The sequence below is a fragment of the Zingiber officinale genome, chromosome 1A (assembly GCF_018446385.1).
Source record: "Zingiber officinale cultivar Zhangliang chromosome 1A, Zo_v1.1, whole genome shotgun sequence".
NCBI classification, from domain to species: Eukaryota; Viridiplantae; Streptophyta; class Magnoliopsida; order Zingiberales; family Zingiberaceae; genus Zingiber; species Zingiber officinale.
In genome coordinates this window covers 131126316-131143179 of record NC_055987.1, presented here as the reverse complement: position 1 = coordinate 131143179, position 16864 = coordinate 131126316, and the positions used below count along the sequence as shown (strand labels likewise).

The following is a 16864-nucleotide window of genomic DNA, read 5'->3' as shown; positions in this document are numbered from 1 at the left end:
CGGCACTTCACACCATCTGTATATTGATGTAATGTGGCTGTGTTGTCGAACTTACCCAGATGGTCGTCTGGGTCGGTGGTCCCGTTGTATTCCCTGATCGTTGGGGGCGCGTAATGCCTTGGTAGTGGATCGCGCAGGATGACCTCGGAGAATTGTCTATTGATCCGCTCGGGGGACGAGTCTGTTCGTGGCGCCTTGCCCTTCCTTGCGTCACGGAGGGGCGCCTCATCAGACGAAGAACCCCGGTCGAGGTTGTCTTGCGCGACTTCCGAGGGCGTTTGGAATAAAGCTAGATGGAATGGTATCGGGGCGGGCGGGGCTTCCACCTGAGTGTCGGTCGGCCCTTTGTTTTGACCCCATATTGAGAGCTGCTCCGGCCGATCGTTTGGTGCCGCCCGACTGCCTGATGTCGACGTTGCTTGTTGCGCCACCCGATCGACTTGAGCCTTTTGTTGTTGCTCGACTATCTTGGCTACTCGCGCTTGGATGAGTGCGTCGAGCTCTTCGGGGGAGAGTGTCACCATGAGTTGGCGTCCAACTTCTTCCATTTTCTTTGCTCGGATTCAGGTGTTCCCACAGACGGCGCCAATTTGATCCTGTTCGAGCGCTGAGTCGACGGACACTAGGGACGTGACACTCTTCGCTGTCTCCGACTGGTGATATGGATCTCCGGCGAACCTGCAAAGAAGCCGAGCCGGGCCGGGAGGGGTTTCCTGGCGACGACCCTCCGACGCTCAAGTCAGGCAGTGAAGAAGGAGAGGAGCAAAGTAACGCTACTATGGCTACAGTGATGAGAATCACATCTCTCCGTCGAAGTCTGGGGGTCCTTATATAGGACCCCGGGGAGGCGCAGACACGCTTATTGATGCGTGCACGCTTCCCCAAACATACCTCAGTAGGGTTGTGTCAGAAAAGCATATCTGACGACATTCCCCAATCGTCCGAGCATATCCCTGATATGACGGTGGAAACTTCCACCGTACGATACTCCGTCCGCTCCGGCTGCTAGCCATGCTGTTTGTCGGCGGCAGGCGTCTCGAGGATGATGTTACCAGTTGTCTCTTTTGTCTCCTTGCGCTCTTACCTGTTTCCGGGCCGAGCGAACCAGCTGCTCGGTGCTCATGGCCTCCGGGAATGCGCATACCTCGGCCCGGGCGGAGAAGCCCTGCTCATGTGCTCGGATGGGATTGCGCCTTATTGCCCTGTGGCCCGGCCGAGTGGCCTGTCCGCCCGGCCCATAGACTCTTTCTCCTTGAGCATTGGAAAACTCGACCCCTGGTCGGATTGTCTTTCGTCCGGTCCGGGAGACCCTTGGCCGGATGTCTGGTCGGCCGGATGCTCGGTCGGCTTGCCACTCTGCTCGGCACGATCTCTGTCCGCTCGGCACGACCTTGGGGTTGACCCTCTTGACCATTGACCTCCACGTGTCGTTGACCTCCCGTCAACGAGGGTCCCCCGTCCTTACCACCGGATCAATATCTTTCCACATTCTAAAGTTACTTTTTACTATGACTATATAAGATTATTGGAAATTGTGGAGCCACATCATCCTCATCGCATGCTCAAGCAATTTGGACATGTATAGATAATTCCACTAAACCCTCTTATTCCTATTAGGGCAAGAAGAAGTAATATTCATGTCCATTATAATGTCTTGTAGGAAGTTTTTGGAGGGTACTTTGTAGCTTGGACAATCATATCTTGTTAGATGCTCGTCATGATAGATTGGTTGACCCTGCATGAGAGTGTTCCTCAGAGTATATGCAATGATACAATAAGTACTCTCATATGATTTGTACAGAACTTACAACACCGATTGACCTATGTTCATAGGACGGTAGCTACATATGCTATTCAACCTTGGGAGGGAGTCATGACTACACAATTTTCTTGAGCCGATAGTTCAACGATGGAATTCTGATGACGAGAGTCTAACGCTAGATTAGGTGATGCTAACGATGCAGCATATGTTGCATTACAAGAATTGGCATTGTACGAATAAGAAAATAGACAATCTATTACATCAAGGTGTCAGATAAGAAGACGGTGATTTTCATGTATTGCATGTATAACTATCTTTGATCATTTCATGGCATTCACGGGTATTTGGGTTATTTTAAGTAGTTTATGATTTTAATGTTATATGTATATATTTTAAATTTTATGTAGTTTTTTGAATTATTAATATAATTTTTGTCCACTTAATATTATTTTGAGTATGTTTGTGGTAAAGAATTGTTATTTGAATTTTGTAAATATGAATATATTTGTCGAATATTTACAAAATCTTATCCAACAAACATATTCATATTTACAAAATCTTATCAGTATTATGCATGTGTGATCTAAAAATCGTGTTTCTTGATTGATATACTTTCAGATTTTGAAGATACACTCTGAATAATACTTTTAACTCTGTTTATTGGCTTCGATTTAGTACTAAAATCAAGGTACTTCGTTTAAAATTGAAAGAGATATATCTATTTTTCTGAAACTGCTCAAATATGTAGGAAATAGAGCACTCGGATTTTATGTGTGTTCTTGAATAGAGAATTAGTCCTATTAAATGATCTTATTTGGGAAATGTTTGAGAAGATGAAATGTAGAAAATCTAAGGGTGCGTTTGGTTTGCACCGTTTTCATTTTCATTTTCTGGAAAACGCGCGTTTTCTAGAAAACAGAAAACGACTTTTTGTCATTCTCTGTTTTTCTAGAAAACGATAGCCAATTTTTTAGAAAACGCGCGCGGAAAACGCAAACCAAACACCATTTTCCAGAAAACGCGCGTTTTCCAGAAAATGAAAATGGAAAACGCGCGTACCAAACGCCCCCTAATTAGTTTTCATTTCCAATTTATAGAATTTTTTTGGATCAAAGATGAAATATATATGATTTTATACTACTGTCTGATGAATATGGAATTATATTATGATCTTACTGCTTTTGGTTATGTTGTGGTGTAAATTAATTTCAATGGATGAACGAATTACACTTCAGTGTCATTTGTTGAAATGTGGAAAATTGAGTTAGGTTTCCAACTGTGTATGATATGAATAATTTGAATTAGTATGAAATGTGTTATGAGTTAATAATATAGCCTAGTAAAAAAAGAAATTTGTAAATTAAAGAACTAAGTCTTAAATGTGTTTCGCACTTTGATATTTCTGTTAGAGGTGCAGTTGATAGGAAATAACCATTTTCATTATTTCTTGTTTATTTGTCATCTCTATGTTTGTAATTGTATATTGATTTGAGTGTTGGAGTGTTGCTAATGTAATTGTACATCTTCCCTAGTCTGGCTGCTAATACCCATTTTGACACGTAGATCCGCTCGGAATCACTTTTTGCTGAGTCAAAGTGTTCAAACAATCAACATCAGAGTCACCAGTCATCTGTTCCACTTTCTAACAGAATCAATATTGAAACAGCTACAACTCATTAGCATTCAAACATGACTGGTTACCTTAATTATTTCAAGTGTCTGTTGAAAATCCAAACTACTGAATCATGCACTATTAGTTGTTGCCTGATGGATGATTTTTAAGGAAACCAACGATGAGCATGTTTACTTGGTCAGGGAATTGCTCTTGAACAAAATGGCATCCTTCCGGCACGTAGACGATCTCCAGGTCCGGGACAAAGTGCTTCACCTCTCCACTCTTTACGTAGTTCTCCATTTCAGGAAACTTTAGAACGTAGTCTTTTTCTCCCATCACCAGCATTGCAGGCACTTCCACTTTTGGGTCCTCTCCTCCTGTTTCTAATTTGTGCAGTGATCTATATATATGGAAAACAGCACGTTTGATTCTTGTTACTAGATTGAGAGAAGAAAACAAGGTTTCGAAAACCATGGCAGGTATCGAAGCTACTGGCCTGTATGGCATATGGAGAGGAAAGCTGAATCCGGAGTTCTCGTACAGTGCAGCATAGGCGTCGAGATCTGCCTCCGTGAACCATGGCGGCAAGGGGGCGGATGAGTCCGCAAGGTCCAAGATTTCCTGACCTTCCTCGGCTATGGGAATCTCGCTCCTCGAGAAGAGGATGTAAATGGTGCGAACGACTCGTCTGACGTCGAATCGGCCGAAGTCGGCCTCCGCTCGGCCGGGCTCCTGGGTAAGAAAGGCCAAGCAATAAGGCGGGGAGCGCCGTCGATCGAGATAGATAACTGTTGTATAGCACTGGATCATTCACGGAGTTACCCGCCACCGGTTCATGTAGAAACCTCCCGGGAGAGAAATGAAGGGCGTGACTGTCGCAAGAAACGGCACGCCTAAGGTGGCGACGGTCGCCACCCGATCTGGGTGGCGCAGGGAAAGATCATAAGCAGGCCTCGCGCCGAAGTCCTTCGCGACCACGTGCACCTTTTGTGTCCACAAAACGCTATTTCGATTCAGTTGGAGGTTGCCCAAGGGGAAGAAGCCGATCGATCGAGTTTCGTACTGTACCTTGGAGATGGAGAGGAGATCGAGGATGGCAATGAGATCGGCGACGAGGTCTTGCCAACTGCTGTCCTCGGGTATGGACGGCTGGCCGGAGAGGCCGTAGCCGCGGAGATCAGGAGCGATCGCCCGGAACCCAGCGCCGGCGACGGCGAGCATTTGGTGTCTCCAAGAGTACCATATCTCAGGGAATCCATGGAGGAAGAGCACAGTGCCCAATTTCCCTGCAACGCGATTAGGAAAGATTTGAAAAGATGGAAGATGCATGGAAGAAATGAGAGGGGACTCAATCAGCCAACCTTGCCCTGTGCGAGCTACGTGGAGGCTGAGGCCATTGACATCGAAGTGAGCATGCTCTATCTTATCTATCATCTCCTGATCTGTTTTTCTTCTGGTTTAATTCGTGGACGGAGAGGAAGTGAAATAGCAGTGGGAATGGGAATCTTTATCCAGCTTTATGCTCAATGATGCTCCGGGAACAGGCCACGGGACCTGTAACTGTCTAACTGACACTGAAAAGGACGGAAATTAAAATTGTTGTTGTTGCCTGCTTTAAATCAACCGCATGTATCAAAGCAGATATCATTAATCAAAGTGGTTTATCTTTCTTTACACTCTTTTAAATGGACGATGCATATTATCCGAGCTAAGGTGATAATTAATTCGGAGGTTGCACTTATGGTGAGCTTGTCTGAGGGTAGAACTAACCTATTTAACTCGTTTGTCTTAGCCTTTCAAAGAGGGAACATTTTGGGCCCGCTCATTATCATTCTTGTTCTTTATTTTAATTTAAGATGTTTCGGATTAGTTTGAGGCATTTTACCTCACATTGAATTTACAACGTACTGAGGAAAGATTATACACGTGTTGATCATCCATGAAGGCTTATAATTGCTCCATAACAAACTGTATATGCGACCGTAAACAAAAAGTCGATGTCATCCTTTGGAATGTTCATCGTATGTATCTACGACTCCCATCAACGGCTGGTTCTTGCGTACGCAGTGAATCAGTATGCAAGCTTCCGTACGAGTTCTATGCTCACTTATATCGCTAAACTTAATTACTTTTTTTTTTTAATCGTGGCCAAAGATGAATAAAGATTTATCGGTTGTCTTTTGTCGACCGATTACATTTATCATCTTCGCAATGAGTTCTGGGGATTTTTTCTTTTTGTGCCCTCGTTACCAGATCCTGGAAATCGCTGGGTTTCTCATTGCTTTCTGACCAATCGGCCGCCGTCACTCTGAGGAACATGCTCGGATCACTCGGCTCGCCTGATTTTATCCTCTAGGATTTCTTTCTGGCAGCCTACGGCTTGTTCGATTGGTGTTGGTGGACGGGTAAGAGCAGCATTCGCAGAAGAGGTTATCACGGGATCTTTGTTCGATTGGAGTTGGTGGACGGGTTCTGAAGAGGTCATTGCGGGATCTTTCTCTCACGCCATCAATTCGTTATAATTTGTTTTTTAGGTTTTCTAGATCTCGCTTAAAGGAAAATTTCCTCTTTTTTTTTTCTGAATAACTTCGAATTGGTGGATTGGATTGCTCTTGATTTGTTTCATAGGCGGAAGGAAGTTTGAGCTGTCGACGTGCCTTCGATTTGCTAGGGCTGAATACAGTTTTGGAGCCGAATGATTGTGATGTGCGCTGGGGAAAAGCAATCGTTTCTGTTAGCTAATTTTTAGAGATCTTTGGATTTATTTTATTTTTATCTCAGTTGGTTGTTGTGGGTTTATTTTGGATTGTTCATTAAATCATGGAACGTGTGATTGGCGGAAAGTTTAAACTTGGGAAAAAGATTGGCAGCGGTTCTTTTGGGGAGCTCTATATAGGTATGTTGTATTTCTAGGGTCTTTGACTCTGTGGGCCATTTTTGTAGTTTTAGATTTGGACGCATATTGACTTCCCCTTTGTGTTGGCTTTTTCACATTCTCCCCGGTTGTTTTGATTAGGTGTTAACATACAAGGTAGAGAAGAAGTTGCAGTTAAGCTGGTATGTGCTGCTACATAAGACTGAAGCATTATAATTTTGAAATGCCACAACCACCCATATACAAGGCAACATTTATTCCTTGAAATGCCTGAGATGATTCAACTAATATACTCATCTTTGATGCAAAATGTTACAACTGTTTACTAGTAAGACTTTTAGCCGAAGAGTAGATGGCCAGAATAATGATAAAAGACATGTGACAAAGACTCCATTTTCAATTGCATCTATATAATCTTCATATGTTATTTCTTTGTGATCCCAACTTAAGCACCAACAGAAATAAGCCATAGACTGTACTATACAAGGTCCGCTACTTAGATCATATCTCTCCATGAAACTCTATAATATTCATATCTTTCAAATCAATCATCATTGAGGGTTAAGGGTTTGATAGAATTTTCTTATCTTTGGTCTCCCTCTCTTATGAAGATCTTTAACTCTAATTTACTAATGTTATTTTAGTCTATTAATCGTATTTGAGCATATCCATATCATTGTAACTTTTTTTTCCCATTCTAGTATTAATTGGAGCTCTACCAAATTTCATGTGTGTAGTACTATGTTTTGTTAATTTTCCTTTCTCTTGCAGCTTCACACATCTTAGTATTCTCATTCCTGTTATCATGCTATTATGCATTATCTTTTAATTTCCAATGCTTTCACTCAAATCTACGATTGATCATAAAAAGTTTCTAATTTTATTTTCCATTTAACCTTTGAACACACAAAAGATGACTCTAAACATTCTTCTCCAATTAACAGATTTTTCTTTATCTTATTAATGATATCGATCATCAAATTCTCAAGCTGGGCTAATTCCTATTCATTCACAATGACTAGGGGAATCCTCATAAGTTTCTTCTCCACTTATTTATATGCTTAAACTTGGTGAGCGGCCTTGCCTTACTTGGGATGACAATTCAAGGCAAACATTCATTTGCTTGACAAGATGATCATAGGGTCTCTCGAGGACTTGTCCCAACACACTGAACATGATGTTCAATTCTCACTCACAACAACACCCATCAACCCATTTTGATATATCATTATTGTTGAATTATAGGTCTAAGATGTTGAAAGCTCTTCCCTACAATGGCTTTGTACCAATTCATCTTTTCTATTTACTCACTTCTTTTCTTATTGTTGATGTCATATTTCACGCACACATAATATGATCAATAAGTTCATCCAGTACTAATTTAAAAAAATAATAATAAATAAAGATTTTAGAATTGATTCTTGTTGTCACCTGCAATTATGGATAATCATTTGTTACATTCCTAGTAGTCTAAAACTAGTATTTTATTATCATGCTTGACCTAATCACACATATAATCATTCGATATTCCGAAACTTTCTAGGGCACTCTATTCATTCTTCTCTCGGCACTTGGTATTTATTACAATATTCTACTTATGATCCAAATTAACAGGAATCAGTGAAGTCAAAGCATCCTCAACTTCATTATGAGTCGAAAGTGTATATGCTTCTCCAAGGAGGAAGTAAGCTATTGACCTGTAATTATGATTCTATTTTTGTTGGGTTGGTTGGTGCACAACGATTTTTATTCTATTCATTCCTATATAGCTGGAGTCCCCCACTTGAAATGGTTTGGTGTAGAAGGAGAATATAATGTGATGGTCATTGATCTACTTGGCCCTAGTCTTGAAGATTTGTTCTGCTACTGTAACCGGAGGTTCTCACTGAAAACTGTCCTCATGCTCGCTGATCAGTTAGTAAGTGAATAGTTTGCCCTTGACTGCAGTTCTAATATTTCTAAATTCATCTTTAATAGTTCTGTACTGAGGCTCTTTTGAAGTATAGCCATGATATTTTGTTTTCTGTTTTGAAAGTTAAATCGGGTCGAGTATATGCACTCAAAGTCTTTTCTTCATCGTGATATAAAGCCCGATAACTTTCTTATGGGCCTTCGTCGAAAAGCAAATCAGGTGTGATTCCTATCTTCAACTTCATAATTCTTCCAAAAAAATGGACAATATGTTTCCTAAAGATAGTTGCAACTAAATGACATCTGGAGCACAAAGCTCAATATAATTGATTTGAATAGATTGATTATAAAATTCTTCTATATTTGTGTGTTAAGCTGTCAACAAGGGCCAGAAGAAAATTTTTAATGACTTCTCATTAGTTTATTTTGAACAGTCATCTCACACTCTCTTTGCTGGTTTAGAATTCCTTGAATATGTTCTAACGGATAACATGTCACAAATAGTAACATAAGCATCATAAGGTATTCATGTCAATGTCTCAATATTTAATTTTGTTAATGTTTATGTTGATGAATATATTAACACACTTAAATTTCTTTAATTTCTGTGAAATGTTACCTTTTAAGGACATGAATTTTCTTCATTGTATTGCACTACACATGAAGTTGTAGTTCGTGTTAGGATAAACTCATGCTCTAAATAGAGAAAGGGGCATTCTTCTGAAAATGAGGTGATTTTACATAATTGAGAAAATTGCCTTACAACTCCTGTAAAGCTTAATTTGAATGTAAACCTTAATTTGAAATTCTAGCTAAATTCTAATTGCATAGGTGGAGGGAATTTCTGGTTGTGGTTAAAATTACTGATGTAGAGAACTATAGATTAAGATACAAATGGTTGGCCTGGCCATGACAGATTGATTTTGATACAATATATTGCATTAGATGGGCTTTATTGGGTTTAGAAAACAAATTTTGGACTTCTATTTTGGTTTTTCTAACATCAACCCTATTTTTCTGTTATTGCATCACGGAACTATAAGTAGAAATGCTCTTTATTCTCTGTCCTAGTCTATAGATTATGTGACTTGGCCGGTTTGTAAAGGTCGCAAATGTCAATTACAATGCCATGCTTACCACATCTGGCCCTCCTTTATTTACATTATATTATAAGAGTTATACTGAACCAATTGCTATCTCAAGTCGACTGTACTTGCATGTATTCATTCTACTAATACCAGGTAAGTACTTTAGACAATCTCTTATCTTTTGTCATAATTTTTTTACTATAATTTTTGTGATGCATTATTTCATTGGACAATATATGATAATATCTTCACAACCATCGTGTAAACATTGGAGCTGGAACAACTGAAAAGCATGAACTTTTGTTTGACTGTGATATTGATTTTCTGGTTTCTTGATTGATATTTTCTTTTTTACTCTCAGGTTTACATTATTGACTATGGTCTTGCAAAGAAGTATTGGGATTTTCAAACTCATAAGCACATACCGTATAGGTAATAAAACCTTGATTGGAATATATTAATTTTCTTTTTTGAATACTAACACCCTGTACATACTTTTCTTATGTGTGGGGTTGATATAATGCATTTTTGATAGAATTTATTTGAAGACTTAGATGAATTCACCTTGCAACTTAAGTTTGTCAAGTTGATATATTTATATATGTTTCATGTTGGCAATAGCCACTGTAAGGCTATGATTTTTCATGAAGTGCTTTCAAGGTCATCGACTGATATTTAGTTGTATTCCTGCTGAGAATATTCATTGAAAGGCCAAGATTTTTGCATTCATGAATTTTTACCTCATGGTATCCACAGCTTGCTAAGAAAGAGGAGCAATGAAATTAGGAGGAAAATAAATTGGACTTGCTTGTTTGTTACTTAAAATTGTTCAAATCATGTCTTTATTCACATATCCAGTTGTTTTAATTCTTGATTCTTTCTTTTTTGTTCTGTATGGCGTATCCATTTGCAGGGAAAATAAGAACCTTACAGGAACTGCACGATATGCAAGTCTTAATACTCATCTAGGGATTGGTGAGTTTCTTAGACATTGAATATTGATTCTGGGTATTTTTTGATATTTAATTCCTTTTTAAGTTTTTGATCTGAAATATTTACTGGTAGAACAAAGCCGAAGAGATGATTTAGAATCCCTTGGTTATGTACTTATGTACTTTTTAAGAGGAAGGTTAGTGCCAATCCATCATGAAGTCTATTTTTTCAAATTTGTTTCAGTTTATCACTAATCATACTATCTCTGGTTGCAATGTTTTGCTTTAGCCTTCCTTGGCAAGGGCTTAAAGCTGGTACCAAAGAGCAAAAGTACGATAAAATTAGTGAAAAGAAAATGCTTACTCCTATAGAGGTAATTATTCAGTCTTCTCTGACTTCCAGAAAACATGATCAACCAGTTTCTTTACTTCTGACTTTGTTTGCACCATGAAGAATGCTCTTAGATAAACTTTTGGATGACCAATCTTGTGACAGGTACTTTGCAAGTCGTATCCATCAGAATTTGCATCTTATTTTCACTATTGTCGATCCTTGAGGTTTGAAGACAAACCAAATTATTCATACCTGAAACAAGTGTTTCGTGAATTATTCATTCGTGAAGGTAGGGGGGAAAAATTTCTTTGTTATTCTAATATTCTTCCTGCTTAGATGTTGGGTCGTGACAGGATACCAATATGATTATGTTTTCGACTGGAAGTATCCTCATTTCAGTGCTGATCCTCGACTGCGGGTATGCTTCTCAAGATTCTCATATACCACCTGTGTTTTAGCTTTTGTGACGTCTTTGTGTTCCATATAATGTTTTTGGTTCAGGAACCTAATGAAATGACTGGTGGAGCTATAGGTCCATCTTTTGAAAGGCCTGAAAGAATTTCAGGTTATTTTTCTTTTCTAAGTTTAACATAATCATTGACTAAAAGTTTTGCCCGCTGACTTATTTCACCTTATTAGCAGGCCAGGATACAGGGGATCGATTGTCAGGTGCAGTTAGAGCATTTGCTCGAAGGAATGCTGCAGGCCTGGATCATCTCAGTGACCATTTGAAGCACAAATCTCCTAATCACACATTTATGTCAAAGGAAGTTGTAAGTTCTACTTTTTTAACTCGGAGAGTTTGAATAAAACATCTATTGTCATGGACCCATAATTTTGCATCAAATCTCAGGTTGATTCAGAGAAAATCCGTCCATCATCGCGCAATGGGAGTACATCAAGGAGGCCTGCTGTGTCAAGCACCAGACCTACTTCCATTGAGCTTAGCCAGGCACATCATGGCAGGACGAGCCATATGTTTTCCAGCAGCAGCCGACCATCCAGTAGTCATCAAAGATATCAGCAGCCTGCAGTCGATTCCAAGTTGTCATCTATCTCCCGAACTGCTGCCACAAGAGGAACACCCAATGAGTCTCTTCTTCACAGCATGGATCTCCTCTCAATAGGCACCGAGAGGAGGAAGTAAATTGCCAAAAAGGAAACTAGAGTTCCTGCTGCGGCCTTTATCCAGCACAAAATATGCTTCAAAGCTTCCTCAACTTCCATGATGATTCCTTGTTCATAGCATCAACATGTAAGTAAAAAAGTAGAAACTTTCCAACTGAGAAAACAGTAATCAAATCCAAGCTCAATGTCAGATCTGTTGGGGCAACAACCTGCCTAGGTCCTAAAGGAACCAGTAAGTGACTTGTGAGTTTCCTAAGATCACTCTCTTTGGTTCATACATTTTTATAATCCAATTCCAAAAATTAGAATTTACCTCCAAAGTGGAAACTACAATCTCCTTCATGTCGTCGATAGCATTTTGATACCACAATAACGTGTTCTGTCTGCTTTATCTCATAAAACCTTTTCATTGTCGGAGCTCATTGTTTTCCCCAAATATTACATTTTAATGGAAATTATATGTACTCATATGGTTTCATGCCTTAGTCTTTCTCCTATTATTTGTCTTGTTATAATCCAAGTGGATTTGCATGCGCTAAATTGTGTAAAATAAATATCTTTGCCGCAAAAATTTGCCCTCCATTTCCCATCCCGTATTGTCTTCCTTAACAGTGAGTCGGGATTAGTCGGTGTCAGATAATGCCAACTTAAAAATAATAATGATTAATCATCACGTACACGTATTGTATTGCTGGTATAATATAATATATGAATATGTATAAATTACATAAAATATTTATTTATTATCAAATAATTAAATAATATTATTATAATTTATTTTATAAAAATTTAATTCGGCAATAAATGAGAAAATATAAAAGCGGCGAGTATTGAAGTATATCCACAACATAAAACCCAACCGCCTTTGTTACTTGGACTCACCCATCCTCGCATTAGTGTCCTAGGAATCGTCTTCCTAAGATGAAGATTGAGTGTGGAGCAGAACGAAGAAGAAACATGAGGACAAAGAGAAGAACCAGAGGAGAGACTTGCTTTGACTAGGAAGACGAAGTGGTGCTACGAATAACTGGAAATTGTTGGAAGATGCAGACCCGTGAAAAAGTAACTAGGCAATGGGGGACGGAGAGGAGAGTGGTGCAATAAGATTCTGCAGTATGAAGATTGTGGGGGAAGAAACCATGGGTAAAAGAAAGACAAGTATGAAGCATATCATTCTTCCTATTTGAATCAAATCAACTCAATTTGGTTCATCAATGGTTCAATAATAAATCGTTAAATTTGGATCCGATTCACAGACAATTCAAATCCAAGGTAAACTCAACTTGATCAGATATTGTCTTTAACACCCTGTTTGGAAACAATAAGTGAAGAAATTAAATTGAATTCCATTAGGAATTGAATTCTAACATGAATTGAATTTAATTTCTATATTTGGAATGTATTAGTGAATAATAGAATTGAATTTCTTAATTTAGAATTTATTTAAATTAAATTTCATTCTTATACATTTATCATTTTATCCTCATAACTAATCATTTAATAATCAAGTTAAATATTAGAAAATAGGAAAAAGGGATCGCACAGTTAAAACAGCATTGAAAAAACTCAAAACTTGAAATTCTTAACAAACACGAAGATTACATGCAACGAAGTATTGCAACTAATCGAGTGAAAGCATCATAATTCATGCGTATTACAGAGCGTGAGTTATAATGGGCTTCTAATTGAGCCATCAATTCTCGGCGCACTTGATTTCCATTACATCGTTGTGATTGGATAGTTGGTCTTTCAATACGAGACACATATCGAGTCATATATTGCATGCAAGCTAAATAACCAGCATAAGTAACTATGGCTAAGATTGCATTTCTATCAAATTGTCTCATATTACGTACAATGTAAGTGTCTTTCAATTTTCCAATCTTAGCTCACTTATAGCCATATTGAATGCTAACTCTGGATTTACCAATCTTTGCTTGAACAAGTACCAACTTCCATGTAGTAGACAATAGTTTGGAAAGAAACAAATAACAAGATAAGTTGTACCACACAAACAAGCAGTATAGTTTGTACCTTCTATATTTTGTACCACACAAACAAATAACAAGATAAGTACCATCTTCAATACATAATAGTTTAGGCACAAAACCAAAACCAAACAAAGCCACAAAGACACGAAACAAAACCAAATAAAGGCAAAACCAATAAAGCACAAAACAAAACAAGGGCCAAAACCAACGAAGCACAAAATCAACAACATCCATACCTCCAATTGATGATGCAACGGTGGTGACGAGAAGAAGGTGGCGCACGAGAAGAAGGTGGCCGACAGCAATATGAAGAAGGTGGTGCACGGGAGAAACGATGCAAGGAGAAGTTTTCAGCGCAAGAAAAAACGACGCACGGGAGAAAGGCAGGAAAAAACAAGAGAGTTGACAGATGGAAAAAAAGATTTTAAGTTAAAAGGACAATTAAATAATTTTAATCGTTCATGGTAAATTACCTATCCAAATCTGAACATTTGAGGTCTGATTTATTGTTCACGTTTTGAATGGAATTGAAATTGAATTCCATATAAATTCATCTCTAAAATTCATTCCAAACTATGGAATTGAATTTCAATTACCATAGGAATTCAATTCCATACGATTCCAAACAGGGTGTAAAAATTCAGTGTTACAAAGTATGCAATCTTCATGGAGCTATCCACACCCTTAGGCTTACCTATTTGTTGGGAAACGATGATAGGAAGATAAAGGCAAAACATACTCCTGCTGGTAGTAATGTAAAGCACCAGGCTTATGTCTGCCCAATTATTTAACCTATCATCTCATGTTGCATGGTTGACCTAGTCAAATTGACCAATTTGTCTATCCTACGAGCTCAATCTAGGACTTTGAAACAAGTAAATGATCTTGCATTTCATAGACAGGTGGAATGCCTTATTCTAGTTATTAAAATACGGAATGAAGGAAATTGGGTCGACATTGCACTAGGATGTGGACACTACCTAATCTGGTTGCCTAAACTGTTCACGGGAGCATTAGAATTCACACATGGAATTGATTTCACTCTATTCTATAGTACGAAGCATAGTTAACCCAATGTTTGTTTCACAGAACAGGATTGATCAAGATTCAAGAGTAGAAAATTCTTACACAATGAAACAAAATCACATAAAAAGAACTTCCATTTGACCTGTTGCCAAATAGTTTTATCTAAAATATGAACTAAACATATCTTAATCAGACAATTTTCGTTTAACTAGTGTTGCAAAATAATTCATTTATACCTTGACAATTGATAACACATCATAGCTACCAATTTTTTTTCATAGCCATAGCTAATGTTCTTTCAGAAATTCAGATGGTCAACCAGCTGTTGATTTTGAGGCATCTAAAATGAATAGTTCCAAAATTTTAAATTCTTGTCTGACCCCTTTTAGCTCGAACTTCATCTTCTCCGCAGAAGACATGTTATCAGGATGGAAATACTGCAATAAACAAAATTTATTAACACCAAGGAAGTGTATAATATTGATTGATCAAGCTAGTGAACCAATCATAATATAACATGGAACCTTTGCATGAACGGTGCAAAGGTTGCCCAGTAAGATTTGAAAGGATTGTTAATCTCTGAACTGCTCAAACATGAAAACAAGTAATTATATACTTGCAATGACTAAGAGCTGAAAAACGAAGAGCAAGCCTTACTATTGGAGTTCTTCTTGGCTACTGACTGACTGATTGACGCTAGGCTATCTCGGAGATCCCTGAATGATAGCCCACCCGACCTCTTTTCCGATTCTTTCTCTTCTGCTTCCCTCAACTTAGCCAGCCTCTCATTCAACTCTGTCAAAGAGAATTCCTTGTTGCCCTTGTCAGCTACTTCAGGCCTCAGCTTGCGGAGCTTCTCCCCCAACTCATCATGGCTATACGACCTAAAAAAATCTGTCCTTGGACCTTTTTTGGCTTCTCCCTGATCGGCTTTCTCCCTCAACTCCTTCTCCGTCTCGCCTCTACGGATCCGCGTGCCTTCCTGGAAGGGAATGAAATTGAACGGTCTTGGACGGAAGCTGTCTCTCCGATGGCCGCCCGGCGCGGACGAGTCCCTAAACTGGCGGAGGCTCTCGCGAATGCTGTCAAATGGCAAACCTTGGTTTTTCCCGTCAGCCCTATCGTCACCGGCCTTCGAAATAGTGTTGCTTTTGAAGATCTCCTGGAAGGATAGGGAGGGAGAAGACGCGCGGCGCTCACCGGCGGCGGAAGGTCCACCGCTTCGGAGGCGGAACTCGGCCAGGTGCTTGCGGTTATCAAGTGAGGTGTGTTGGGAACTCGAAGAGGAGAGAGGCGGAGGCGGAGGTGGATCGGCCGGGATCCGGCGAGGAGGGGCGAGAGGGACCTTCAGCCGTTCCTTGATATCGCTGAATGAGGAAGAGTACGAGGAGCGAGGAGAGGGTGCCGAGGGCTCGGAAGTGTCTGCATCGGCATCGGGAAGGGGAGGCGGCGGCGACGAAGAGAATGAGAAGGGGCGGAGAGACTGGAGAGGTGTTAGGGTTTTAGGCTTGAGTTTGAGGTAGAGAGCCGCCATCGTGACAGAACTCTCCGCCGCATGTGCAAAACGAGCTAAATAGGGATGGCGATCCATGGGTGTAAATTGGGATGGATCGACTCGATTAGTCCAGGTCGGATTAAATATTTTTAGTGCAATCCAAATTCGATCCGAACTCGAATTCAATCCAAAATTTTTAAACCCAAATTTAAATCGGACCAATCCGAATCCGAATCCAAATCCGATGATCCTAAAACTCGATTCAAAACAATTTATTTTAACTATTTTTCCTATAATTCTTCATTTTTATCTTAATACTTTATTATTATCATACTATAACATTGATATTAATATACATAAAAAAATAAAGACATCCTAATGTTCAAAATAAAATTTAATTTAATCCAAAAAAAATCCACTAAATCCTATATTTGGATCAATCAGAACCCAACTGACCCAACTCGAAATTTTTTAATCCAAAAATATTCCAACCCGAACCTGAAAATGTCCAACCAGAACTTAATTTTTTACGAGACGACTCGGGTTAGGTCGTCGGATCAGGTTCATTTTTGACACCCCTACGATCCGCCACATGTATTCCAAGGAGGGCAGATCCTTTGCGGGACAGAGGAGGACTACGTGTATCTATTGATGGAAAGAATATAGATGGGACCATTACTCCCATCAATACATATAAGTGACTTTTT

General features: G+C 39.3%; 3 protein-coding genes across 6 annotated transcripts; 1 reads left to right on the top strand and 2 right to left on the bottom strand.

Annotated features, from left to right (window-relative positions):
* Window positions 1-3369: 3369 nt before the first annotated feature.
* LOC122033563 (epoxide hydrolase A-like) lies at window positions 3370-4889 on the bottom strand. The gene is made up of 5 exons (XM_042592610.1): window positions 4739-4889; window positions 4446-4663; window positions 4200-4361; window positions 3874-4109; window positions 3370-3777 (listed from the first exon to the last, which is right to left on the bottom strand). The coding sequence occupies exons 1-5, from the start codon at window positions 4809-4811 to the stop codon at window positions 3516-3518; spliced, it is 951 nt and encodes a 316-aa protein (XP_042448544.1). The 5' UTR covers window positions 4812-4889; the 3' UTR covers window positions 3370-3515.
* A 620-nt stretch (window positions 4890-5509) lies between these two features.
* LOC122033541 (casein kinase 1-like) lies at window positions 5510-11965 on the top strand. 3 transcript variants are annotated; one of them, XM_042592592.1, is made up of 15 exons: window positions 5510-5857; window positions 6006-6273; window positions 6394-6434; window positions 7867-7936; window positions 8022-8170; window positions 8288-8383; window positions 9613-9683; window positions 10165-10226; window positions 10317-10380; window positions 10473-10557; window positions 10680-10806; window positions 10871-10935; window positions 11019-11082; window positions 11157-11290; window positions 11371-11965. In XM_042592592.1, exons 2-15 carry the CDS (start codon window positions 6198-6200, stop codon window positions 11662-11664), a joined length of 1398 nt encoding a protein of 465 aa, XP_042448526.1. In that variant the 5' UTR covers window positions 5510-5857; window positions 6006-6197; the 3' UTR covers window positions 11665-11965. The 3 variants fall into 3 exon arrangements, with proteins under 3 accessions (XP_042448526.1, XP_042448521.1, XP_042448533.1); XM_042592587.1 differs by having other exon boundaries at window positions 5510-6273; XM_042592599.1 differs by having other exon boundaries at window positions 5511-6273; window positions 11160-11290.
* A 2752-nt stretch (window positions 11966-14717) lies between these two features.
* LOC122033569 lies at window positions 14718-16222 on the bottom strand. Of its 2 annotated transcripts, XM_042592623.1 has the most exons (3): window positions 15320-16222; window positions 15187-15246; window positions 14718-15099 (listed from the first exon to the last, which is right to left on the bottom strand). In XM_042592623.1, the coding sequence occupies exons 1-3, from the start codon at window positions 16194-16196 to the stop codon at window positions 15086-15088; spliced, it is 951 nt and encodes a 316-aa protein (XP_042448557.1). In that variant the 5' UTR covers window positions 16197-16222; the 3' UTR covers window positions 14718-15085. The 2 variants fall into 2 exon arrangements, with proteins under 2 accessions (XP_042448557.1, XP_042448566.1); XM_042592632.1 differs by lacking the exon at window positions 15187-15246.
* Window positions 16223-16864: the final 642 nt, after the last annotated feature.